At 35.4% G+C, this 27,161-nt stretch overlaps 1 protein-coding gene across 1 annotated transcript in view; it reads left to right on the top strand.

Annotated features, from left to right (window-relative positions):
- AQR (aquarius intron-binding spliceosomal factor) overlaps positions 1–27,161 on the top strand; it is a 99,134-nt gene that overhangs the window by 54,199 nt on the left and 17,774 nt on the right. Inside the window, exons 17-27 of the mRNA XM_046009156.1 lie at positions 1,159–1,337; positions 4,525–4,692; positions 6,317–6,486; positions 9,897–10,138; positions 11,795–11,941; positions 12,780–12,849; positions 15,309–15,419; positions 19,091–19,200; positions 22,301–22,436; positions 24,532–24,741; positions 26,329–26,466. Coding sequence (XP_045865112.1) covers positions 1,159–1,337; positions 4,525–4,692; positions 6,317–6,486; positions 9,897–10,138; positions 11,795–11,941; positions 12,780–12,849; positions 15,309–15,419; positions 19,091–19,200; positions 22,301–22,436; positions 24,532–24,741; positions 26,329–26,466 — 1,681 coding nt within the window. The remainder of the gene's footprint in view (positions 1–1,158; positions 1,338–4,524; positions 4,693–6,316; positions 6,487–9,896; positions 10,139–11,794; positions 11,942–12,779; positions 12,850–15,308; positions 15,420–19,090; positions 19,201–22,300; positions 22,437–24,531; positions 24,742–26,328; positions 26,467–27,161) is intronic.

The raw sequence follows: 27,161 nt of genomic DNA, 5'->3' as shown, positions 1-27,161 counted from the left end.
GAGGAAAAAAGTGTTGGGGAGAATAGATTAGTGGTTGTCTGCGGGTAGTAACAGGATTGACTGTAGTCAAATGAGAGGGATCTTTTATACATAGAATGGAAATGTTCTCAAATTAGATGGGGTGATGGGTACACAACTCTGCAAATTTACTAAACAGCATTGAATTGTGCATTTACAGTGAATGCATTTTATTGTGTGTAAGCTATACTGTAGTAAAATTGTAAAAAATGGAGGAGATAATAGTTATTACAAAAGGGCTTAGACACAAGGTAATACCTTTTAGAAATTCCCTGTATTAAGCAAGTCACTGGATGCAGAACTTTTATTTTTAATTAGTTTCACTCTTTGATGTTGTAGAGTTCTACAGTTTTTTCTTATAACACAAAGCCTTTACCTGGGATGTAGCTTTTCTTTATCTGTGCAAGCGTGTCACTTTTGGCAGTACTTTCCAGTTTTGGAGCGCTGCTGGAGTATTTATATTACACATTTCCCAGATACACTACTTAATGTAAAATCTAAAACACCAGTTAGACTAACATAAGAAGGAAGAGTGGGTATTTGAATGTTAGTAATTCTGGTTATTATAACTAGCTTGATTATTTTTACCCCTAATCCATGGCAGTATCTCTTAAATGATTCAGACATTACTCTGAAGCAAGCATTTGCATAGGTATTATCGTTTTATGGTTTGTTTTTAATTTTTAAAATTCTGTATGTTCCAAAACAGCTTGTAGAAATACCTAAATGCATAAAGTGTGAACAGTTGAGACTGTCTTGATGAAGAGAGGAAAAGGATTAAAATTATTACTCTATTATAATAATATAGATTATAATATAATAATAGATTATTATTATTACAGATTATTCTTGACAAAATGCCTCTGCTATTATGTATATAGAGTTATCTTTTTTTCTGTGTGTGTGGGATAAATACTCCTCTTTACTTCCCTTTCTTTATTGGACCATATCTGCCTGTTCAGAACTACTGAAAGTATCCCCTATATATTGGGACTTAATCTTTTTTTTGAGTTTAGAAATAAGTTACTGATGTCAGGGCTTAGTGGTTAAATATGTGTTCCTCCTTACTAATTTTCCTTGACAAAAGTTGGGAAAAAGTCATTTTTTCTTGGAGTAATCATGTGCTTCTTTGCTTTTCAGGCAGTCTGAGTATGGTGGTGTAGTGTTTGGTGGTTGGGCACGAATGGCCCAGCCTATCGTGGCTTTCACTGTAGTTGAGGTTGCCAAGCCAAACATAGGTGAAAACTGGCCAACCCGAGTTCGTGCAGATGTTACCATCAATCTGAATGTCAGAGATCACATCAAAGATGAATGGGAAGGTAATTTTCTATTTCAAAAAATAAAGTTACATTTTTGCCTTTTTAGTTAATAGACTTGCACTTAGAAAATTGGCAGAGTACTTTCATTAAACATTATTCTTCTAGGGGCGCCTGGGTGGCTCAGTGGATTAAGCTGCTGCCTTCGGCTCAGGTCATGATCTCAGGGTCCTGGGATCAAGCCCCTCATCGGGCTCTCTGCTCCACAGGGAGCCTGCTTCCTCCTCTCTGCCTGCCTCTCTGCCTACTTGTGATCTCTCTCTCTGTCAATTAAATAAATAAAATCTTAAAAAAAAAAAATTCTTCTAAACATTTATGAAATTTTACCTTTAAAAATTCTTTGTAATTATTAGTAGTAAAAATATCAAGGATCATACAAGAATAATTGTCTTAATACTTTAATAAAAAGCATAAAATAGCATGCATATTACAGGATTTTGAAAATTGCAGTTTGCAGAGCTGAGAGGAGAGCTCTTTAAATCCAAATTTAGTAAGATAGTATTTATGAATATGTAGGATCAATATAAAAAGAATCAAAATATTACTGTTCACTAAAGAAAGGGGAGGAAGCCACATATAACTTGTACACATGCAGTGCTAGTAAAGCAAATTAGTATTTTTAAGAGATAAAAGCCGCCAAAGTGAAGAGAATAGAGATAAAGTTGCTGGAAAATAAAGATACAAAATCAAAATCAGACAAACTCAAAAGAAATTTTAAGGAGATCTGGTAAAACAACTCAGAAATAGATATAATAGTTTAACTATTTGCATCAAAGGGAGGAAGTCAGAATTAGTGATATTAAGTGTATTCAAGGATAAATAATAGATGAAGAGAATTTAGCTGAGTTATTTCCCCTATTCTTTTCTAGGCAAGATTTTAGGTACAGGAGTTCTGTGTCACAAGGAATTTTATTTAGAGGCAGATATGTTCAGAGTTACTAAGCCAAGTAGACTGAAAACACTGGTAACACCTGTGCCAGAAATGACACATGACCTAATTTTTAAGTGTCACTTTTATGTTTTTCCCCCAGCTGTCTATGAGGGCTCTTGCTTGCTGTCCTGTTGTGAGAAACAGTAGCTGGTAGATTTTATCTCTTTCCACCTTCTTAGCATGCCAGAAGGAAAGGGATAGTCCCTTAATGGATCAGTTTTCAGAAATTATTGCTCCCAGTATAGCTGTTTATAACCATAAGGACTATATGATATGTTTATCCAGTAATTCTAAAGGAATCCAGTACCAAAGCTGGCCACATGTTTGACATACGATCACTCTAGTGGGTATAGTTTGTGACAAATTGTTTTTGTATTCCTGTATCCTTCAAAAGAGTTCTAATCTAATCCAGTGCATTACACATCTAGAATGCTGTATATCTTCATTATTGCTAAACCTTAAGAAAGACATTATTTTGCTGAAGAAGGTTTTGTACCTTTAAGAAGGTACTAAAATAAATACTATTTTACGCAGTTACCTAAGCTTTCCTTCATTACTTTGGAGACTTCTATCAGAAGAACATTAAACAGTCTTTTTTTTTCCTTTCATTCTTTTAAACATAGACCTCTGATAGAATGAGAAATGTAATAGATAAATTTTTTGATGAGTAAGAAAGGGAACAGTAGGGCATTGTGGGACAAGTGATTCATAGTACGGGGCATGGTGGGAAGAAAAGTGTTTTCTGGGAGGCCAGAGCCAAAATTCAGGTCCTCTGTTAATCACAGATGGAGTAACTAAATAGAAAATGGAGGCAAAAAATGAGAGGAAGGTTCTTTAGTAGTAATGAATATTGTCCTGTAGGAACAGTTTTGAAGAGTTTAAGCTAAATATGTGAAACATTGTTCTTGTTTCTTCAAAAAGGTATGAAGTTCAGGGCCTTATCTTCTCCATTATCCCATTTTAAAATTAAGAAAACATAATTAAGGACACAGAAATGCTGGATTCTGCTTCAGAGGCACAGCCAGGATGGAGTGGATACAAATGGTTGAAAGGAGAAAGGTAGTTGAACTCATCGTTACATAAGGACTTTTTTAATGTAGATCTGAGATGTCCCACAGTGAAATGATCTGTCTTAGTAGGGAATATGCAGTCATCCCTCAGTGATACCAAAAAGTGACATTGGTAGAAACTAAATTACTTCTCAGGGCCATCTCTTTGACTTGAAGACATAGACGTTGTAATGCGCTGTGCAGATCAGAAGTCCTAAAGGAGTACAACTCAGATAGTAGAACAGTTCACCTTAGTTCTCATTGCTTCTCCTGCTTCTGATTAATTGGGCAATAATAAAGTCGTTATTGTTAGAGCAATTATTACTAGCACACTTAAACCCACTTCATATTAAGCCAGAATGGTCCCAATACTGTCAGCCACACACTGACATTGCTGATTTGATTTAGTTGTATATTTTATTACCAAGGTTATAAGTTTGCATTTATGTCATACAGTGGCTAACAAAACAAATCAGGAAAGAAATGAAGGTTAGGTGGTATGACATTACATGGATATGTGATGTAAATTTATGTCCCTTGTCTTCCTATGTCTCTTCTTTTAATAGAGCTGGGGATCTAGTTGAGTCCAGCATTTGGTCTAATGACTGAGAAGCTGTGGACTTTGGCACAGGTTTCCTATTTCTTGTCATTTACTTATAAAAATTTTTATTTGCCAAATGAAACTATATGTATCCAACCATGTTCTGAATTTGATATCTATAAACAGTGCTTTTGTGCCTTGATGAATTATTCTTGTGTTGACCTCTTTCAGAGAATGCAGTTAGACTGTTGTTGGAATGACAGTGATCAATAGTTTAAACTGATGTTAGAAACCTGCTAAGTATGATATAGCTGGATTATATGCCAACCATATTTTCAGTTACTTAACTAAGAATGCTAAAACTAAGAATGATGATGAACATCCAATTTTGGAGCTCTAACATGACTTGAGGGCCTACTCAGTAATGTATTTGTGGCATAAAAGTTTCTAATTTTAACACAGAGAAATTTTCATTTTAACTATTCCTTTCAAACATTGAATTTAAAGATTATAGGAAAACCCATAATTATATTACAGTGCAAATGTAATCATTGATCACCTTTGGTACTTCACATGTTTCTTAAATCTCCTAAGAGGATGACAATTTGCCAACAGAAGACTAAAAGCAATAACATTCTGATAAGTAAAAATGTCTTTATGTTCTACCAGGTCTTCGTAAGCATGATGTATGCTTTTTAATCACTGTACGGCCCACAAAACCTTATGGTACTAAGTTTGACCGGAGGAGACCTTTTATTGAGCAGATTGGCCTGGTTTATGTCAGAGGCTGTGAAATCCAGGGCATGCTGGATGATAAAGGGCGCGTCATTGAAGACGGTATGGCAATCTGTAATTTTTTGAAAGAGTATGTGTACATAATGATAAGTTTTTGTGCCTTTTTTATTTTTGCATCTTAAGTAATATTTTTTAGTTATTTTACATACTAAATCAACACAAAGGGTTATATATAAAATATGTGTAAGTTACCTACCACCCACTTCTAGAAATAAATAATACGGTTTCTAAACTTTTTATTAGATATTGGAAAGGACAGGATCTTTTGAAATTACCTTTATTTAAAATTTTCCTTTTATAATACTTTACAATATTGCCTTTTTAAGACTTCGAAACACTTCTTACGACATATTTGCCCAATTTTTCGTTCTTAAGTTTTATTGATATGATTCGTTGTAGCAGTGGCTCTCAGTTGGAAATAGCACTACCCTGTATTTTGAAAGGAATTTTGGTATTTATCTTGTCATGTACTAGGGGTAGGAGTAGGGGATGGTGAATTTTATGGGGGGTGGAATTTGGTGGATGGGGTCTAGGGATGCTAAACATCTAAACAGAGCTGCCTTGGGGCACCTGGGTGCCTCAGTCGGTTAAGTGTCCGATTCTTGATTACAGCTCAAGTCATGATCTCAGGGTGGTAAGACTGAGCCCCACCTTGGGCTTTGTGCTGAGCCTGGAGCCTACTTAAGATTCTCTCTCTCCCTTTCTCTCTGCCCTTCTCCTATCACCCACTCACACATGGCACATAGCCCCTACTCTCTTTCTCTCAAAAAAAAAAAAAAAAAAAACTAAACAGCTGCCTTGTAGAAAGAATTGTCATACCTAACATGCAAACATTACCCCATTTAGAAATACTGCCTTACTGGATTTGTCAGCTCTTTGATTTCTCAGTCTTATCATTGGCTTTTCCTTGAAATTCTTTCTTATCTTGTTTGACTTCCTTGTTATACTTACTGTTAAATTATAACTGCATCTATTTCCAGGGCTTATTCCAATTTATTTACTAAACTTCTCTCAAAACTTGAATTAATTTCTACCTGTGATTTTAAGATTGCACCGTTATTGAAAGTGCTGGTAATTAAGCTGACCTTATCACAATAAAAGAAAATAGGAAAGGTAGAATAACCATAAGGTCACATATTGGGACTAGAGTTAGAGTTAGAGGACTAAGACAAAAGTAAGGAGACAAGGCAAAGGGGCAAGAAAAAGCCTCTGAGCTTCAGCTATTAGTATATGAAATTTCTTTTCACACTGGTGATACTAGGAAATGGAATGTGAAAGGACAAAAAGAGTGATCAGTCGAGTGCTTACTATAGGTAAGGCAGTAATGGAAGCTATGAGCAACTGACAAAAGTAAAGTTGTTTGACTTTTAAGGCTCTTATTTTGGTTGAGAACATATACAGAAAATTGCTGTCTGTGGCCTTGCATCATAAACATTACATCACAAACATTTTTCTGGGAAAGAAATAGTAAGAATTTAGGGAAAAGAGAAAATATTTTCAGCCTCTAGGCATTTGAAAAGGATGAGTGGAAAACATTCTAGTCAGGAGAAGGACTGGGATTCAGTGTGAACAGTTTACTCATCATTTCTGGAAAAGGAATACTGCTAACTTACTCTTTGATATTAAAAAATCTATTTCACTTACCAAACTTTTTCAAAATGTCTAGGACCTGAGCCAAGACCCAATCTTAGAGGAGAGTCGAGGACATTTAGAGTGTTCTTGGATCCAAACCAGTATCAACAAGATATGACTAATACTATACAAAATGGAGCAGAAGATGTGTATGAAACTTTTAATATCATAATGAGGAGAAAACCAAAAGAAAATAACTTTAAGGTAATTTTTAGGCTATGTAACTAAAAGTACTCTGCCCAGTTTGAGTAACTTCTAAAACATAAATACATAAATACTAGATAAAAGAATGTTTTGTTAAGGAAATGATCGCTGCTTTTATTCTCATTCTAAGCAATTCTATTACATTCTTAACATGTAGACTAAATATAAAAACTTAAGAAAATTTATTTACTAAATCTATTTTGTCTTTTGATAAGTTTAGAAACTCAGCAATATAAATTAATCCAAGTCAGCCTCCTTCCTTGCATTTTGTATATTAGATGCTCCGGATAGCCAGTATAAGGTAAAGAAAACTGCTTGCTTATTTGTATAGTGGGAGTTCTTTTTTAAATGAAAAGTAAGTGTACTTCCAGATCACTTTATGAACACAGATGTGAAAGCCTGTGCTTTTGAATCACTTTATTATATAATATGTCTTACTCCTTAGCAGGAAAAGAGAGGTTTAAGGGCTAGAGAATTTTACTTTCGTAACTTAATGGAGATAAGGAGTTTTGATAAAATATATTTTTTAATTATTTGAAACTACTACATTATAAAATGTAAACATTGAATGGTTTTAGCATTTATACCTTCTGTATAAGTACCTTTTTTTTTCTCTTCCCCCAAAACATAGTGCTTCTTATGCATTATCAGTTTATTGCCTTTTTTTTTTTTTTCCTGTTCTTGTAATTAAAAGAAGATGACTTCACATACAAAGGAATGTATTTCCCATTTTGCCCTATTATTGAAGACAGGACAGCAGAAGTACTCTTATTTCTTTTTGTCTCACAGTCCACATCCAGTCCATCAGTCAGTCTGGTTAGCTCACTACCTCCACTGACAGCATGTCCAAGACACCTTCATCTCACATCCCTGCTTCCATTCTCCATGGCTCCTCTCTTTCTGCTATTCTCCACATAACTACTGAATATAAATTATGCCTTGGTACCCTGTTCAACACTCTAATGGTTTCTTATCATAGTAGAAAATTATTACCATAATCCAAGAGGCTCCTTCATTATCTGTCCTCTGGCCACCTCTTCATCCTCATTTTCTAGCACCTTTCCCTGATACATTCGATGGTAGATATGCTGACCTTTCTGCTGTTCTTTAAGAATCCAAGCCTTTTTCCATGGTGTTCCCTCTACCAACACAGTCTTCCTCCCAGGTATTTGCCCAGATCGCTTTCTGCTTAGATGTTAATTCCTAAGAGAAGCTTTTTTCTGGAAACCTTACCTAAAGTAGTATTTCCTCTTCTTCTCATTCTTAATCTAATTGTCTTTATTTCTCCTTACAGTCTTTATTATACTTGATGACTTGATTTGGTTTTGATCTGACTTCACCATTAGAATGCAGGTCTGTGAGGAGAGGATCTCATTTGTTTGCCTCCATTTTGTTTCTCAGTAATGACTGAATTTCAGTCACTTTACTAAAAATGAAAAAAGTTCCTTATGTTCATTGGTTTGACCATTTTATTTAATGCCCACTGTGTGTCTGGCTCGTACTAAGTTGTATGGAGCCTGTAAAGTTGAGTAAGACACAGCTTATGTTTTTAGGGAGCTTAGACCACCAATAAAGGAAGTTAAAAATATAAACAAATAACTACCATGAAATGTTAGAAGGTGCCAGAAGTCATAAGAAGGATGCAGATAAAAGTGTCACAGAAGGGACGCCTAGCTGGCTTAGTCGGAAGAGCATGTGAGTCTTGATCCTCAGGGTCATGAGTTCAAGCCCCACACCGGGTGTAGAGATTACTAAAAAAAATAAACTTTTAAAAATAACAACAACAACAAAGTGTCAGGGGAGGTCAAAGAGGCATTCAGATTCCAATCCAAGAAACAGGGGGCAGTGATTAACTCTCCTGTGTTTGGGAAAGGACAGATGCTCGTTTGGTATCTTCAGTGTTTTGTTATCTACCTGGGCAGCACTCCTTACTTCCTTCTCTTTTTCTCAATTGGTATAGTGTTCTGAACTGGATGTTTTATTTCTTGCCTAAATAGTTGAACTAAATCACTTCTTCTGCCCTAGCCCCGTTCTCCTGGTCAGTCACCTGTTTTTCATATGCCTCCACTGATCATTTCAGTCAGCTTCTCAAAATATTTCTGTGACTTTCCATTAATGATGAAATAAACCAAGGTTCCTTCACAGATCCTTTTGTTTGAGCAAAATTGAAATGCCCCTTTCCTCCATGAAACCTTTCCTAAGGTCAAAAGTCTTCCCTGCATGTGTCTGTCTTGGAACTGTGTTCCCATTGTATTTTACAATATTCTGTATTATAGACCACACTCTGCTGCTTTGCGTCATTGCTTAAGGATATATTTCCTCTTCCTACTAAAATTTTAATTTTCTTAGACAGTAGAGCTCTTGTCTTATCCATCATTATGTGAACATACTCATTGATGTGTCCATCCAGTGATTTAGCCATCTCATAGTAAAACTTCCTAGATCCCTGCTCTCATGGAAATGATATTCTAGTGGGGATTAGACAAATGAAAAACGGGTAACTTAGTACACAAATAAGAGAATTTCAGGTAGTGATTAGTGCAAAAAAAATAAAACAAGGTGATGTGATAGGAGTGTGAATAACACACACTGTCCTGTTACTTTGTTGTCCTGTTGTAGTATATAGCATTTGTGACATAAAAATGGCTGGTTTTGTTATTTTAGTCTTTATAGTTAATAGCCTAGCCTTCTCATTTCCATATAGGAGATAGAGCACTTTGTCTAGAAGTAATTATTAGAAAGTCTGAAAGTTTGCCTTGACTTTTAGTCATTTTTATAATGTATAGGTTAACATTTACAATGACTTTTTATTGTAGAATGTTTCATTCTGAAATTTATATGACATTTCACTTTTATCTTTTTGTCTTTTTTATTTATTTCTAACTTTATTTCTTCTAGCAGTGTTAATTTTAATATTTTTAAGTTATGAGATGTTTCACAACTGAGGCATATATTAATATGTTTCTGGTTGTGTGTCACCTTAGCATGGAAGAACTATGGAATAAAAGAGTTCTCCTCTTTTATTATCTGCCCAGGAATTTCTAAGAGGAAACATACTCTTTAAGCGTTTGTTCTATAATATTGTCTTATTATTATGTAGTCCTGATCAGGTTTTCTTTCTGCCCAACGGGAGTCAAGTGATGAACTCATTTATGACATTCTGTCTAAATGAACTCGTAACGGATAAACTGTCCTTGCTAAGTTTGGTCTTTTGTTTAACTCAGTGTATGGTATCAGCTGAAAATATAGCTGTTGATTCAGTCTAGCCAAGCACCTGTCAGCAGAAAATAGCTTCTTGCCCTGAAACACTCGGGAATTCTGGATTAGTGCAGCCAGCTCTGCATTCCACTGAAGTGCAAATGTTTGAGATGGCTTCTTGACACAACCCTTTTCTGTCCTTTCCCTGACAGGCTGTGCTGGAGACCATTCGGAACCTGATGAATACTGATTGTGTGGTACCTGACTGGCTGCATGACATCATTTTGGGTTATGGGGATCCAAGTAGTGCACATTATTCAAAAATGCCCAATCAGATTGCCACTCTTGATTTCAATGATACGTTTCTCTCCATCGAACATTTAAAAACCAGCTTTCCTGGTCATAATGTTAAAGTAACTGTGGATGACCCAGCTCTACAGATACCCCCTTTCAGGTAAAGTCAGAAGTGGATACACTCCTTTCAAACTTTCTGTAGCCAGTGTGAGATAGGCCATGGGACTCTAGCTAAAATTTTGAATATCTTGATTGTGTTTGGGCAGTCTTTGCCTTAACCATATCATGACTGGGATAAATTTACTTTATTTGACTCTATTTCTTAGTATAGAAAACAATTTTAAGACCATAATAAAAGTAGCCTCATGTCTGATAAGGGATCAGTAAATGCTTGTTGTCTGAAGAGCATTATATAAACATATTTATAGCATTTGACTAAAGAAATACATTTGTCTATTATGTATAATCTGGTATATTTCCTAATTAATAGACATAGTCATGGGATGTTGAACTTTCTTTTGTTTTGATTTCAGAAAAATTCTATTTTTCTCAAAAGTTTGCTTGCTTTCACAAAACTTAAATATTCACAATATAGTTATATTTCATGTTACAGAAGCTTTGGTTTTAATTTTGAGTAGAAATGGAACAAAGCACCTGAAGCAGCAACTCATCACTCTTCCCTGAATACTATTACATGGAAGAAGTGTACATAGAGAATTCTTTTTTTTTCTAGTTTAATTTTAATGTATTCATTGACTCCCCCAGGTAGTGGGGGGCATTACTTCCTGCGGTGTCCCTGACCCCAGGTTAAGAACTTCTGCCTTAAGGCGCCTGAGTAACTCAGTCTTCTAAGCGACTGCCTTCTGTTCAGCTCATGATCTCCAGGTCCCAGGATCAGTCTGTGTTGGGCTCCCTGCTCAGTGGGAAGTCTGCTTCTCGCTCTCCCTCTACCCCTTCTCCTGCCGCCTGCTTGTGCTCTCTCAAATAAATAAAATCTTTAAAACAAAACAAAACAAAACTTCTGCCTTAAAGTCTTGACATTCTAAGGGTGTCATAACAGGGATTCAGCTTGTCTCTCCAGCCTTGTTTGCTCTACTGTTTCTACTCATTCTAGTAGAACTGGCCACTTGTACTTGAACCTATAGTCTTACGTATTCCTGGAATAGCTTCCCTTCCATGTTTGTATGTCTAAGTTCTTGGAAACTCATCTTTTTTTTTTTTTTTTTTTAAGATTTTATTTATTTATTTGACAGAGATCACAGGTAGGCAGAGAGAGAGGAAGGGAAGCAGACTCCCTGCTGAGCAGAGAGCCCAACGCAGGGCCTCAATCCCAGGACCCTGGGATCATGACCTGAACCCAAGGCAGGAGGCTTTAACCCACTGAGCCACCCAGGCGTCCCGGAAACTCATCTTTGATGCCATCTCTCCCAAGAAGCCTTTTCTGATTTAAGGAGGGACAATGGGTAAAACACTTTACAGTGCATGGATATAAGCGTAAAAATGCTCCTTCTTGATTCTCCCTTAATCAGTTGACTTTTTCTTTTCTTTTTTTTTTTTAAATTTTTTATTTATTTCTTATTTTTTTATAAACATATAATTATTTTTACAGTTGACTTTTTCTAATCTGAACACTATTAACACATATTTTAATGCATTTAAGTCTGCTCTTTTCTGAATATATGTACAGATAGTGAGTTCCTTTAAGCCATAAATGTTTCTTTCTGATCTGATTATACTCCATACAATGTCATGCACAAGGTAGGTGGTTGGTAAATGTTGTTAATGGTAAAAATGAACAAAGATCTTGATTTTGTAGGATAACTTTTCCAGTAAGGAGTGGAAAAGGGAAGAAAAGGAAAGATGCAGATGGTGAAGATGAAGATGCTGAAGAGGCAAAAACCTTAATTGTTGAACCTCATGTCATTCCTAATAGGGGTCCTTATCCTTACAACCAACCCAAACGGTAATTTTACTATCTATTAATTGTAATAATGAATAGTAGTTTGTTATCTTGGATTAATAATAGTTTAAATTTTACTATGCCTTTAGAAACCCCAGGAAACTTCTGTTTCTGGACACTCTTTCCTTGTAATCTGTCAGACAACTGAATAGCTCAGGCATTTTTGGCCGTTCTGTAGTTATATTTCCAAAAGGAACACTTTTGGGTACTATGAGAAATAAATATTAAAGGGCTGTCTTAATTTGAGCACAGCATTCTTACTTCATGACGATGTGTTACACGTAGCAGCTACCCTCATGCATCAGTGCCATGGCTAAACAAACGGCATTATATTTGGTATTAGATTGGAAACTAGAACTTTGACATTCCAAGTGAAATATAGGATGAGCTCAGTGTGTTGAAAAATAACTAGTCTTTTCTTTGCATAACATTCATTTGGTTTTAGCTGGTCAGTAGAGGATGTAGGTGAAGGAAATCATTCAGAAGAGATTGGTTCAGCCATGTAAGATGTAAAAGTACTAGAGATTTGCTATCCAACATTGTTCTTATAGTTAGCAATACTGTACTATGCAGTTAAAATTTGTTAAGAGGGTCAATCTTGTCGTTTTTGGTTTTTTGTTTTACCACATACACTCAAATGCACACCCACACACACACACCCACCTAAAGGGCTGGGTGGGGGCAAGAAAAGATTGGGAGAACAGGGGCATATACAGAGGAGGCATTTATACCTCTGATCATTGTTGTCTAAAGTTTTACCAAATGTTGTTCATCTGTGGGTTGTTTTTTTTTTTTTTTCATCTGTGTTTTTAACCAACTTTTTATTTACTCTTGTTTGCAGTAATACAATTCAGTTTACTCACACACAGATAGAGGCTATACGTGCTGGGATGCAGCCTGGGCTAACTATGGTAAGAGAGTTATTTTTACACGTTTTTACATGGAATTCAGACAGGAGGTAGGCCTCAAATATTTAGAGTATATTTGAAACACAAAACCCAACTGAATGTAAGCATCTGTAAGTCATTGTGGCATTGTTTGCATATGGAGATTTTGCTTACTACTCATTTCAGTATTCATAAATGAAGTTTTATTGGAACATAGCTATGCCTGTTTGGTTATGAATTGCCCCTGCCCAATTTTATGCTGTAACAGCAGAGTTAAAGTACTTGTAGCAGAAATTATGTGGCCTGCAAAGCCTGAAATGTTTACTTATTGGCCTTTTACAAATAAAGCCTGCTGACTACTGATTTAAAAGTGTGTTTCATTTCCAAGTATTTAGAGACTTTTATTCTTCCATTTAGTAATTTCTGGTCTAAGTCCCTTATGGCCAGAGAAAATACTTTGTGTGATTTCAATTTTTAATTTTTTTAATTTGCTCAAATTTGTTTTGTGGTCCAGGATATGATCTGTCTTGGTGAATATTTCAGTACACATAAAAGGAGTGTTTATTGTTTTGGGGTGGAGTATCCTATATATGTCAGATTTATTTGGTTCAATATTTCTTTATCCTTGCTGATATCCCACTGCTATTTCTGTTGATTACTGAAAAGGAGTATTAAAGTCTCCAACTACAGTTACGTATTTATCTGTTTCTCCTTTGATTTCATTCAGTATTTGCTTCATGTTTTTTTAAGATTTATGGATAGATACATACACATTCAGGGTTGTTACATCTTCTTGGTGAATTAATGCATTTATTATATGTAATGTCTTTCTTGGTAATTTTTTTTGTTCTGAAACATACTTTAATATTAATATAGCCACTGCAGTTTTCTTTTGAGTAGTGTTTGCATGGTATGTCTTTTCCCATTATTTTATTTCTAACCTACCTATTAATGTTTGAAGTGAACTTCTTGTAAACAGCATATAGTTAGGGTATGTTATCTTCTTCGTTCTGACAATCTCTGTCTTTTAATTGATGTGTTTAGACCATTTACATTAAATGCAATTAATATGTTTAGACTTATTAATTTTTCAGTCTACTTAGGATCACTATTTTGTCTCTTAAGTTGAGTAAGGGTTCCTACCTCCATGTAGGTCCCTTTCCCTTTATGTTGTACTTGTTATGGTTATTACATCTACATACATTTAAAATACTGTCAGACAATGTTAGAAAGTCAAGCTTTTTTTAAATTAATTAATTTATTTGAGAGGGAGAGCATGCATGTGCATGCAAACAAGGGGAGTGGCAGAGGGAGAGGGAGAAAGAATCTCAAGCAGACTCTGTGCTGTGTGCAGAGCCTGACACAGGGCTCCATCTCAGAATCCTGTGATCATATCCTGAGCCAAAATCAAGAGTTGGACGCTCAACTGACTGAGCCACCCAGACTCCCAAGAAAGTCAAACATTTAAAGAACTCTAGAGGAGAAAAATCTGTTATAAATTGGCCATTTATCTTTCATTCCTGGTGTTTTAAGTTTGCTCTGATATCACTTCCTATTCTGTCTGAAGAACTCTTATCACTTTTAGGAGTAGGTCTGTTAGCAGTGAATTATCTTTGTTTTTCTTCTTGTGAGAATGCCTCTAAATCATCTTCATTCTGTAAAGACACTTTCACTAGACATAGAATTCTATGGAGTGCTTTCCTTTCAGAACTTTTAAAAAGTTACTCCACTTCCTTCTGGCTTCTTTGGTTTCTGAGTGAAACCCATAGTCATTAGAAACATCCTTTTCCTATATGTAATGTTTCATTTTTTTCTGGTTGCTATTAAGAATTTTTCTTTAGTTTTCACCTATTTAATTAAAATGTGTCTGGGCTTGGATTTCTTTGCTTTTTTTTTTTTTTTTTAAGATTTTATTTATTTATTTGACAGAGATCACAAGTAGGCAGAGAGGCAGGCAGAGAGAGAGGGAAGCAGGCTCCCTGCTGAGCAGAGAGCCTGCCCAATGCGGTTCAATCCCAGGACCCTGAGATAATGACCTGAGCTGAAGGCGGAGGCTTAACCCATTGAGCCACCCAGGTGCCCCGGGCTTGGATTTCTTTGGGATTATTCTGTTTGGAGTTTGCTGAACTTCCTGAGTCTATAGATTTAAGTCTTCTGCCAGATTTTAGAAGTTTTCAGCCATCATTTCTTCATATATTTTTTTCTATACCATAAAATTTTCCTCTTGTTCTAAGACTCCAGTAGCATAAATGTTGGACCTTTTAGTATTGTCCCATAGATTCCTAAGGCTCTGTTTATTCATTTGTTTTCAGTCTTTTCTCTCTGCTTATTTTTCTGTTGCTCTATCTTCAGCTTCACTCTCTTGTCAATTCTGTCATTGAACTTATCCAGCAATTTTTAAAATTTATCTCTCAGCTTTAGAATGTCCATTTTCTGACAATGTGATAACTTAGGAGTTTGATATGTATTCATCTCCTGTTTAGGTTGTGGGTCCACCAGGTACTGGAAAAACAGATGTTGCAGTCCAGATCATATCCAACATCTACCATAATTTCCCAGAGCAAAGGACTCTGATTGTTACTCATTCTAATCAGGTGAGAGTGTGTATGTGTGTGAGTGCGTGCATGTGCACACACATATATAGGGTGGATGGTAGGCAAGATAAAGGAGGGAGGAATGAATGAAAGCACAATGGAGATTTCTGCTTGTGTGATAACCTGGTCATAGGTACAACAGAATACTGAAGGACTGATGAGTATAGTGTGCTGTTAAGTTATTCTTGGATTGTTACTGGTCATAACCAGACTATATTAGGAAAATTAAAAAAAAAAAACCTTTTATTTCTAATGGAGAGGGTCAAAATGTGGGAAAGCTAAGAAGAATTCTTGGATGTATGGTGAGGTATTTAGATTAAATTAAATTACTCCCCACCATCTCCCATGCTATGCTGAAGCTTTGAGATTGAAAGCATTAACCATTACTGGTAACATTTTTTTTTTTTTTAAGATTTTATTTGACAGAGATCACAAGTAGGCAGAGAGGTAGGCAGAGAGAGGGGGGGGAAGCAGGCCCCACTGAGCAGAGAGCCCAGTGCAGGGCTCGATCCCAGGACCGCGAGACCATGAACTGAGCCGAAGGCAGAGGCTTTAACCCACTGAGCCACCTAGGTGCTCCTACTGGTAACATTTTTAATCCTTTAGTAGGATGAATATTACCAAAAGACTAAGGCTCAAATGTATTAACATTGTATTAAGTTACATATCCTTATGAGGTCTACATATCATGTGTTACATGGAAGGACTACTTTATGCTGTAGATTCAATACGTAAGTCACTTATAAACCACTAAAGCAATAAAGACAAACTTTTCTCAAATAATGTCTGAAAAATAATCTTTATATCCATGTGTGTGCTATGGTAGTTCTTCTAAAGCTGTTACTATCATAGAAATGAGTAGGACAACTAACATTCACTAGCTCTTATGTAAAATGTGACAGGCAGCTCTCAGAACATCATAATTTGCAGCATAGTCCAACCTCCAAAGGTACTTATGTTCTCTAAATGGTGATTTCAGTTGGCCACTTCCTTAAGAGTTGATCTGGGTTGGTTTTTTTTTTTATTTGACAGATCTGGGTTTTTTTGTTTTTTTTTTTTCATTTTTTTAAAATTTCTTTTCAGCGTAACAGTATTCATTGTTTTTGCACCACACCCAGTGCTCCATGCAATACGTGCCCTCCCTATTACCCACCACCTGGTTCCCCAACCTCCCACCCCCCGCCCCTTCAAAACCCTCTGGTTGTTTTTCAGAGTCCATAGTCTCTCATGGTTCATCTCCCCTTCCAATTAGATCTGGGTTTTTAGAATGCAAAATGTCACTTACTCTATTATTTATCAACTTTTAGTATACCGGTTTTTAAGATTAATGCTATCCAGCTCATTCATATCCAGTTCATTCACTTGTTTTTATATCTTCGAAGTTTTTAAGTAATGGTGTGTTATTCTACAATAGTAACAATATTGTACTAAATTGGTTATAATTATATAATATATGATTATACAATAGTATTGTATACAGTAATACAATATTATAATAAAATTGTGCAGGGAGAAAAGGTTGACCTAGGCTTTATCTTAATTAAAGAAACAAGTTATGTAAAGGCCTTTTTTCTTCTACTTAGTAAAATTTAACCTGTAGTAATCTTACCTATTTCCAGATTCTTAAAACGAATAAAGAATAATTCATCTGTTGTTGTTTTAACATAGTATTTTTAGTTAGTTTTGTCATAACTTGATAATGACTTTCTGTAGAATCTTCTACTTGTGATTGACTTGTATAGTATAATTACAGAGAAGGTTGTTTTACCAATATAACCGAAGACTTCATTGTTTGCTAATGAATGACTCTTGATAATCATATCATCCTCAGTGACATCTATTAAATTGTTAATTTTGGCTTTTTACAGTTGTTTCCTTTGTCAGATCTTCATTCGCATACTTAACTGCAAACAGTTCTTCAATATTACTTTAATTCTTAATGAAGTCTTGCAGTTTTTTTCTGAGAGTGCAGTGTCGGAGTATTTTTTGTTGTCTAAATCTCTGTGGTTCCTGAGTTTGGATAATGAATAATGCCATGTGGTCTGATCCATTGGATCCCAGGTTTTATTTTATTTTATTTTTTATCTATTTGCCAGAGAGAAAGAGTACACACAAGCAGGCAGAGAGGCAGGCAGAAGCAGCGAGAGAAGCAGGCTCCCCGCCGAGCAAGGAGCCCAATGCGGGACTCGATCCCAGGAGCCTGGGATCATGACCTGAGCCGAAGGCAGCGGCTTAACCAACTGAGCCACCCAGGTGTCCCGGATCCCAGGATTTAAATGGAGAACATCAAGAGTTTTGATACTGGGGAATTTTTTTCTGAAAATTTATATTAATTTCTTTAGTATCTGAGCTCTGACTGCTAGAATTTTGACAGCAAAGGATATCTGTTTTTTATTATATACCTGGACATTTATAAGACTGGATGTTGACTTCATGGGCAGGTTTAGATTGATAGTAGTTAAGACAGATGTATGGCTGACTTTTAAATGATATCTTTTTTTTTTTTTTTAAGATTTTTATTTATTTATTTGACAGATCACAAGTAGGCAGAGAGGCAGGTGGCGGGGTGGGTGGCGGGGGAGGAATCTAGGCTCCCCACTGAGCAGAGAGCCCTATGCGAGGCTCGATCCCAGAACCCTGGAATCATGACCTGAGCTGAAGGCAGAGGCTTAACCCACTGAGCCACTCAGGCGCCCCTTAAATGATATCTTTTTTTTTTTTTTTAAAGATTTTATTTATTTATTTGACAGACAGAGATCACAAGTAGGCAGAGAGGCAGACAGAGAGAGAGGAGGAAGCAGGCTCCCTGCTGAGCAGAGAACCAGATATGGGGCTCGATCCCAGCACCCTGGGATCATGACCTGAGCTGAAGGCAGAGGCTTTAACCCACTGAGCCACCCAGGTGCCCCTAAATGATATCTTTAAAATTAACATTATCTTTCCATACTATGGAACTTTCGCCTTTCTACAACACATTGTAACTGCAGATGTTCAGGTAATTAATATGAGTATTTAAGGGAACCCTAAATATGAGCATTTCATAGGTAGAAAGGAATGACTTCTAGATGGCTTCCATCAGAATAGTTTGCAATAAATGAGTGCTCTACTCATTTAGATCTTTAGAAAACTTTAGACCTTTGGCCCAAGATCTGAATGAAGCTCTTTATCTTTCTACTCTGTGGTCCTCTTGATCTATTGTACCTCCTCTTGATATATTGTACCTACACACTCACTACGTGAGAGTCCTCCAACCACAAAAATATTTCAGTTTTCTGCAACCCATGGATATTCTATTGAGTGAAATCTTGGTGTGGTTATTAATTATTTTAGTAACTGTTACTATTTGGGGAAGACAGAAACTGATCCGAAGCCTTTCTTTTTTTTCATAAATTAGAAGCAAAGATTTAATGATTAGATTGTTCTTATGGTTTTCAGTTAATTAGTTGACCAAAATATATGTGGGCAACAATATCAGAAATCAAGAAAAATACTGTTTCATTTAGATTATAAATGACCTAACATAAGACTTGTTTCTGTGTTTTGAAGTTGATTCTTTTCTGACTAGGCAATGTTCATTCTTTTCTATCCTCCTAAATTTTGGGTTTTCTTACTTTTGAAGCAGCTGCTGGTTCATTAGAATTCACCATCATCCTTTTTGTTTTATTCTCCAGGCCCTGAACCAGTTGTTTGAGAAGATCATGGCTTTAGACATTGATGAGCGCCACCTCCTGCGTCTCGGTCATGGGGAAGAAGAGCTGGAGACAGAGAAGGATTTCAGCAGGTAAGCAAATGAGGATGAGTTTTGAAATGATACACAAAACAATTTTTAACCTTCTCCTCTTTTTCTTTTCTTTTCTTTTTTTTAGAGCAGCCTTTTTTTTTTTTTTTTTTTTTAATTTATTTGACAGAGAGAGATCACAGGTAGGCAGAGAGAGAGAGGAGGAAACAGGCTCCCTGCCAAGCAGAGCCTGATGTGGGGCTCGATCCCAGGACCCTGGGATCATGACCTGAGCCGAAGGCAGAGGCTTAACTCACTGAGCCACCCAGGTGCCCCTCCTCTTTTTCTTTATTAAAGAAGTACCAAGAGACAAGAGTCATGAATAATACAACTTGATTCTGAAAGGTTCTAGCATAACCTACTTGTAGTTAGCCTAAAAGTCTGGCCATGATCTCCCTCAACTCCAGTTCTTTGTGTTTATGCCATTTTTTTACTAAAGAATACAGTTACTTCAGTAAAGAGCGTTATCTTTTTCATCTTTTAAAATTTGCATATTGCCGCTTGTTCTCTATTTATTGAGATAATTTTTAATGTTGCCAACTCAAACTGTATGAGTTTACCTGATCCTTTCCATATTTCATCCATACATTTAATTTGTGTGTATTTTAGGTATCAATTAAAAAATTTAATGAAACACAGTTGAAGATTATTGACAATATAAGCTTTGAGGTTGTAAGTCTTATTGCAGGTACTTAATTGCCATTTAGCTGGACTTTATGTTTAACATTACATGAAATAAAGTGACTAAAATTTTACAAATCAGATTTCTTCTGCTGTTAGTATTTTAGGTGTTCTCTTCAAACTTTATAATAGTTCACTTGTTTATATTTAAATCCATTTTGAAAGCATGATTTCAGTTAATAATCATAACAAACAGCTGCACATATTTAATACAGCCTTTGGCTATTAAACTTGACCTTTGACTAAATTGATCATAGACATCAAAAGAGCTAAAGGAGTGTTAAATTATTATGTTGCATCTATTTTGAGTTCCTGTATCACAGAGCTCACCAAACATTTGTTAGCTTCTAAAAAATCATAGGGCAAGAGCAACACACATTAAGTTATTTGGAGCTCTATATTCTTAATTTGGGGTTAGCCAGAGATAGTTCTCTGAATTCTTGCCGTGTATATTTCTTCATATTCCACTTAAAAAAGTGAGCTAGACTCTAAAATTTAATAAACCAGCATTTAGTGAGCATAAAGTTGCTGGTGAAATGCTAAATACTGTAATTATAATTACACTGCAGTAGAATTTATAGTTTTTTTCAAAAAATATTATAATAGAACAGAAGTAGAACTGTAAAAAGAATTCAGGTAATACCAGAAACAATACTTTTTGCTTTCTGGTATAAAAGCCAAGCCCCAGGTCTTATTAGTAGGTATGAGCTTGTTTTTTTTTTAAAAAACTAATTTAATTTCTCTCCTTATATTGTAATTAAAAAGAAAAATAGTACCATTTCATAATAAAAATAATAAAAGGAATTTTTTAAACTTTGTGAGATAGTAGAAAGGGAATACATAATTCTACTACTGCAAGACAACTTTTGTTAGTCTTCTTAATAATCATCTGTAAACATGCTGTTATGCATAATTGTATACATTGCTTCTTTAAATTAAGAATTTTTTTTAGTATAACTTTAGATTTATGGAATAATGGAATTAATAGTACACAGAGTTCCATTGCATATTGCTTTCAAAATTTAACCCTTACCACAAGAATTTTGGTATTTTATTACGGTCTCCTTATAAGCATCTTCAGTTTTTTTCTCATTACCAAAATATTGATTATAGAAAAATCACTCAACTCTAGGTAAGCAAACAGAAAGAGGTTACCTGGTAACATTTATATCCTTCTAAGTTGGAAAATTCTTTAAACATAGACTCTCTCTTATATTCCTTTATTTTCAGTCATTCTTGCTGGCTCAGAGATGAATATCTGATCTATGGAGCATTCAAGAAGATGATTTCTCTCTGTCCAGTCTTTGAATATGACAGCAGCAGTGTTTGTGTTTACACTATTTAAATTTTTGTTTAATGTTAAAAGGTTGTTATAGAAGGCACTTTTTTATTGTGGAAAGAGCCCTGGTTCACTGCGTTTTTCTTAATTACATGCCTCTGAGTCAGGTACTCTTCAAATTTCAGGGGTTTTTTGTTGTTGTTGTTTTTTTTTTTTTTTTTAATTTATTTGACAGACAGATCACAAGTAGGCAGAGAGACAGGCAGAGAGAGAGAGGAAGCAGGCTCCCCACTGAGCAGAGAGCCCGATGCGGGGCTCAATCCCAGGACTCTGGGATCATGACCTGAGCTGAAGGCAGAGGCTTAACCCATTGAGCCACCCAGGTGCCCCTCAAATTTCAGTTTTATTACTTATTCAGCAAATATTTATGAACCTACTAGGTTCAGGTGCCAGGCTACATGCTGAGACAACAAAGAATGATCAGATACATTTTAAAATTACTTTGCGAAGCCTTAGGAACTAGTCTATTTATATTGCAGTGTAAAACAGGGTTACTCAAAGCAGCCAGTCTGTAAACTACGTATTCTTGGTCTGTGATAAGATAAACTAGCACCAGAATGCACTGTACTGTTTCCCTCTTTGTGAAGGTCTTGTTACTTAAACAGAACAAAACAAACAAACAAAAAATGAGTTAAATGGTGCATTTAGTGATACAGTTGATTTTCCTTCCTCACAGCGCTTGACGCTTGCCGATCAACGCTGATCCAAGAACTACCACTTATTTTAAATATAAAGTGTTTTCTACTTTATTTTCCTATTTGCCCATTTATAGTTTCTATTATTTTTTTTTTTTTTTTTTTAATATTTATCTGAGAGAGAGAGAGAGATGGGGCATGGGAGTGGCTGGAGGCAGAGGGAGAGAGAATGTCAAGGAGACTCTGCACTGAGCATGGAGCCCAACAAGGCGCTCAGTCCCACAATCCCGAGATCATGACCTAAGCCGAAACCAAAAAGAGTTGGATGCTTAACTGACTGTGCCACCTAAGGCACCCTATTATGATTTTCTTAAATATTTTGCTGACAGTATCCTTATAAGTTTCATCATTACATAACTTTGCTTTTTTTCTTAATTGAAATGTCTAGATATGGAAGAGTTAATTATGTCCTGGCTCGAAGAATAGAACTTTTAGAAGAAGTTAAACGATTACAAAAGAGTCTAGGGGTTCCTGGAGATGCTTCATATACTTGTGAAACTGCAGGCTATTTCTTCTTATATCAGGTAAGAGATTTAAGAGTTTTTAAATCATATGGTCTTCAGTTGGACACTGAGATGGGTTCTTGAAATTCTCTTGAAAGCCTGTTTTTTTGTTGAGTAGTTTAAAATGTGTGCTGTTGCCTGAGCTATATCTGTGATTATTAAATGTTTGTATTTCCGATTATCTTTTATTTTCTTAGCTAAATAGCTTCTCTTGATGACTCATTCACTGAAAGGCCAGTGTTGCTACTTTTTATATATTTTTCCTTTCTCTTTCTTGCTACTGACAATTTTCTAGTCTCTCTCTTTGTTTTCATTACTGTAGAAATATAACTAAATATGCTAGCTACCCAGTGGTAACAAAGTACCGTTCTGTAACCTACTTCTATTCGTATTAATCAGCTAATGAAGAGAAACATAACTCTCCTTTCAAATTTCTAAAAATAAGTTATGTTTTAGAACTGATTTCAAAGTAGTTAAAAATTCTTTTGACTTCAGTTTAGAGGTGTGCTTTTGCTTTGGTTAGAGTTAATTTTTTAGGTGTGAAAATCATTGAGAAGTGGAAAACTAAATATTTGAACAAGAATAAACCTAATAGTCATTTGGTTTACTAATAATTTTAAGCAGCTTAAGGCATAATGATATAATGGAGAATTTTATGTAACTTTGGTCTCTTTGTATTCATACTATTTGTATATTTTAAATCCAAATTGTAACACTGAAATTTTAAAATGTATAAGAAAGCATACAAAAGGATAAAAATAAAAGAATAAAAATAAAGAATAGGTGTATGCTCATAAGTAAATACACAGACCAGGTCAGTCCATTCAAAATGATCAGATTTCATGGTTTCTTATGACACAGAGGAGATAAACATCATCTTACAAAGTAGCCTGCATTGGACTCAGGCAGTTTAGAACTTTAAATAATGGATAATATCATGCCTAAATGTGTATTTGGCACAAAATCAAAATCACTAGGCTCTCAGTGAAAACTACCTTTAAAAGTAGGAGAAATAGTCTAAAAATTTGTGGAGGCTTAAGTAATCGATTTGAGGAAAACAAACTTGGAGCCTCATGGTACAGACCAGCAGTTCTCAACATGTAAGAATCACACTGGGAAAGTTATTTCAAAAGGAAATTGTCAAGTTCTGTCCCCAGAGATTCTTTTTCAGGAGGAGGTGGCATCCAGGAATCATCTACATCTTTATTTAGCCTCTTAGATGTTCTGCCTAAGAACCACACTTGGAGAAACCCTGACTGGGAGAATTACCAGAATTGAGATTAAGCAGGAACTGCATGGTAGAGGCATAGTAAAATGTACAGGATAACTACCTCATAAAAGTCATAAAATGAGCTTTCAAATATATACTCAGTTTAACAGAAGTGCTTTGTAAATACACCAAAGAAAATTGGAAAAATCATAAAGGTCTAGGAGAAGGGTTGGCATTTACTAAAATGCTGCTAAAGTAGGATTTAACATATATGGAGAAAAACTGAGATAATGAAAAAAATATCAGAATTTTTTTGTCCAGAGAATTGGGGTTTTTTTGTTTGTTTGTTGTTTAAGCATCAGTAATACTGTTTTGAGTATACATGGAGAATCTGAAAGGTCTGAGATTTAGTCCCATAGGTGACCCTGAGGTTCTTTCTGGTTTATATGTATTCATAAATTATTTATATTTTTATTTATCTTCATATATACACATATTTTTTTCTTTTGAGAGAGAGAGAGCATGGTGGGCAGTGTGGGGAAGTGAGGCAGAAGAAGAGAGAAAATCTTCAGTGGGGTTCATGCCCAGCTGGATCTCAGAACCCTGAGATCATGACCTGAGCTGAAACCAAGAGTTGGACATCCAACGGACTGAGCCACCCAGGCACCCTAGTTTCTCTGGTTTTGATTAAAGAGCCTTTGTTCAGTAATCTTAAAAGTCACTTATTAAAAGGCAATCTGTCAGTGACTCGGATAAGAAATAGTCCCGTTAGATCAGGGATTGCTTTTCTTTTTCTTTCCCTTTACTTAGTAGGTCTTATTTTTACTGGATTTCTTAATTTCATTTTATCATTTAAGACATAATAATTAACTAAGAAATCTAATCTCAAGTCCCTTTGTTTCATAGGTCATGTCTCGTTGGGAAGAATATATCAGCAAAGTGAAAAATAAAGGAAGTACACTGCCAGATGTTACAGAAGTCTCCACTTTCTTCCCTTTTCATGAATACTTTGCAAATGCCCCTCAACCCATTTTTAAAGGCCGATCTTACGAAGAAGACATGGAAATTGCTGAAGGATGTTTCAGGCATATTAAGAAAATCTTCACTCAGCTCGAGGTAAGGATTCTCAGGGTTTTTTTTAACTTGCCTTTAAAAGCTTTAAGTTTAGTTGTGTGTTTTTTTGTTTGTTTTTAATGAGGTAAAATGGAATATTCACATTACAAACCACATTGTTACTTTTAAGTGAGATTATTGAAAACATTTATAGTTTTAGTTCAAGAACTGAGTAAAATTAAGGTTTAAATTCAGTCCCCATTGTTCTGACTTTTCTGGTGTAAAAGGCTTAGCATTTAAGAAAGGAATGCTTCCCTCAAGAGATTCAACAGTGTTTCTTTGAATTGGAGTCTGAGAATGCCACTTCCAAATGATGGAAAACATCATTGGAGGACTATAGCAGCCTCATAAAGGGATCACATTCAGGCTCAGATTCCTCAGTAAGATGATTTAGGATTATTCCAGGTAAGAGGGACAGTGACCTTATCTCTCTTGTCTTTGTACCTTTTAGATAAGATGATATCTCTACTTCACATAGTACATGTTCAGTAAATATTGATGTATGTTAGGTAGGGGGTAGGTGGATAGATGTAGGTATAGAATAATAAATATATAGTAATAAATAAAATTTTAGTACCTACAAAATAATATTAGAGTATGTTTATGATTAGATAAATAAAGTAAAAGAATTAGAGCATTTAGTTCATAATAGTAGTTGTCTTGGGAGGGGCAGGGAGAGATTTAAACAGACTACTTCTCCTGTATCTGTCATGTTTTAATTATTTAGAAAACAAAAATGTTAAAAATATCTAAAGTATGACATAATGTTCAGAATTTATAACACTTGATATTAGGTACTCTGCTTAGGCTTGTTTGCTCCTCACTTAATCTCTGTTGTCCATCATTTTACCCTGCTCTGTGAGGATCCTCTGCCATGGTCAGAGGTGGGGCTGATCCTTGGAGGTTTAATTTCCTGGCCTCCCATATTAGCTGACTTCTGGCTGGGTTTAGCCAATAAAAATGTAACAGGAATAGAGAAGCTACGATATTTCTCCACCAGTTGTCTTGGGTTTCATCTCTTTCATCGCCCCAGTTTTTGTTGGCCTGGCTTGCTATGATTGTTATTGTAGCTTGTTCTGGTAGCCCAGTCTCTGGGCTCTGAAAACACTGCCTCCTTCTCTTACCTGTTCTAGCCTTGGAACGGTCAAACTTCCTGCTATTGCTGATCTCTGGGTTGCCTCAACCATTCATTCCCTGGCTGGCTTTTGTGCTCCTTTGTCACCTGTGAAACCAGACCCCCTGCATTAAATTTCCTTTGTTATGAATACTTGAAAAAGTTTCTGTTTTTGTGGCGGGACATTGAGTAGATACTGTGGTGATAGATATTTTATTCTCTATTCTTGTTAATAACTGTCAATATTTTACCTTATACAAAAAACGGTCCAAATTATAGCTTGAGTGTCAGTTATTATATGAACTCAATTAGTACCTAATTAATAATGAGCAGAATTGTGATTCATTAGGCTTAGTTTATGATATATTTATATTAATTAATCAGGAATTAAATCTGATAAACTGAATTATGTGAATGTATGCATGAAACCTGTTTATTTTCCTAAAATACTCTCTCCCTGACCCCCACTCCCATAGGAATTCAGAGCTTCTGAACTGCTTCGAAGTGGACTGGACAGATCTAAATACCTTCTGGTGAAAGAAGCCAAAATCATTGCTATGACATGTACTCATGCTGCCTTAAAGCGACATGATTTAGTCAAGCTAGGTTTCAAGGTGGGGACTTAGAGTTTCGTTCCTCAATTGATCAGCTGTTCGGCTATTAGATTTCTCTTTCCTCTCCTCTCCTTTTCTTTCCTTTCCTTTTTCTTTTTTTTTTATTTAAAATTTCCTTTCCTTTTTTTTTTCCTTTCCTTTCCTTTACCAAGGCCATTTCCCTTGAAGACTGGCTTACCTCTTACTGAAGTTCACATTTGTAATTACTTAAAAATATCTTTTCTAAAAGTGATGGTAATCTCTGATGTTTATATAATTAGTGAACTCTAAGTCTGATTTTTTTGAGTCAGTTATATGTCCATTATATAACATAACCATATGATTGTCTAAACAAATTCTAATATTTGTTAGGGTAAATTGATTTTTCACTGTGTTAAAAAGATCTCCAAACATAACTAAAAACTATTTTAAAATTTTGACAGTGTTTTTCACCTATTAGACATTTATATGCTTACATTATTCATGTTTTAAGTACACATCCACTCCCACTAATTTGTTCATTCAGTAGATGGAAAGCCTTCCATATGAGGATATGGAATACTCTTATTTATAAGACTGTAGATGAGATAGTAAAATGATGGCATCATATGAAAAAGACACAAGAGTTAATGGGCACCATAGCCTGATAACCTCTGACTTGTTTAAAATGGAATGTAATAAATAAGCAGTAAATTTGAATTTGCAGGCTCTTTATA

This window comes from Meles meles, chromosome 6 (genome assembly GCF_922984935.1).
Source record: "Meles meles chromosome 6, mMelMel3.1 paternal haplotype, whole genome shotgun sequence".
Lineage (NCBI taxonomy): Eukaryota > Metazoa > Chordata > Mammalia > Carnivora > Mustelidae > Meles > Meles meles.
The sequence above is the reverse complement of the archived record's forward strand: the minus strand, read 5'-3'. Positions and strand labels throughout refer to the sequence as shown.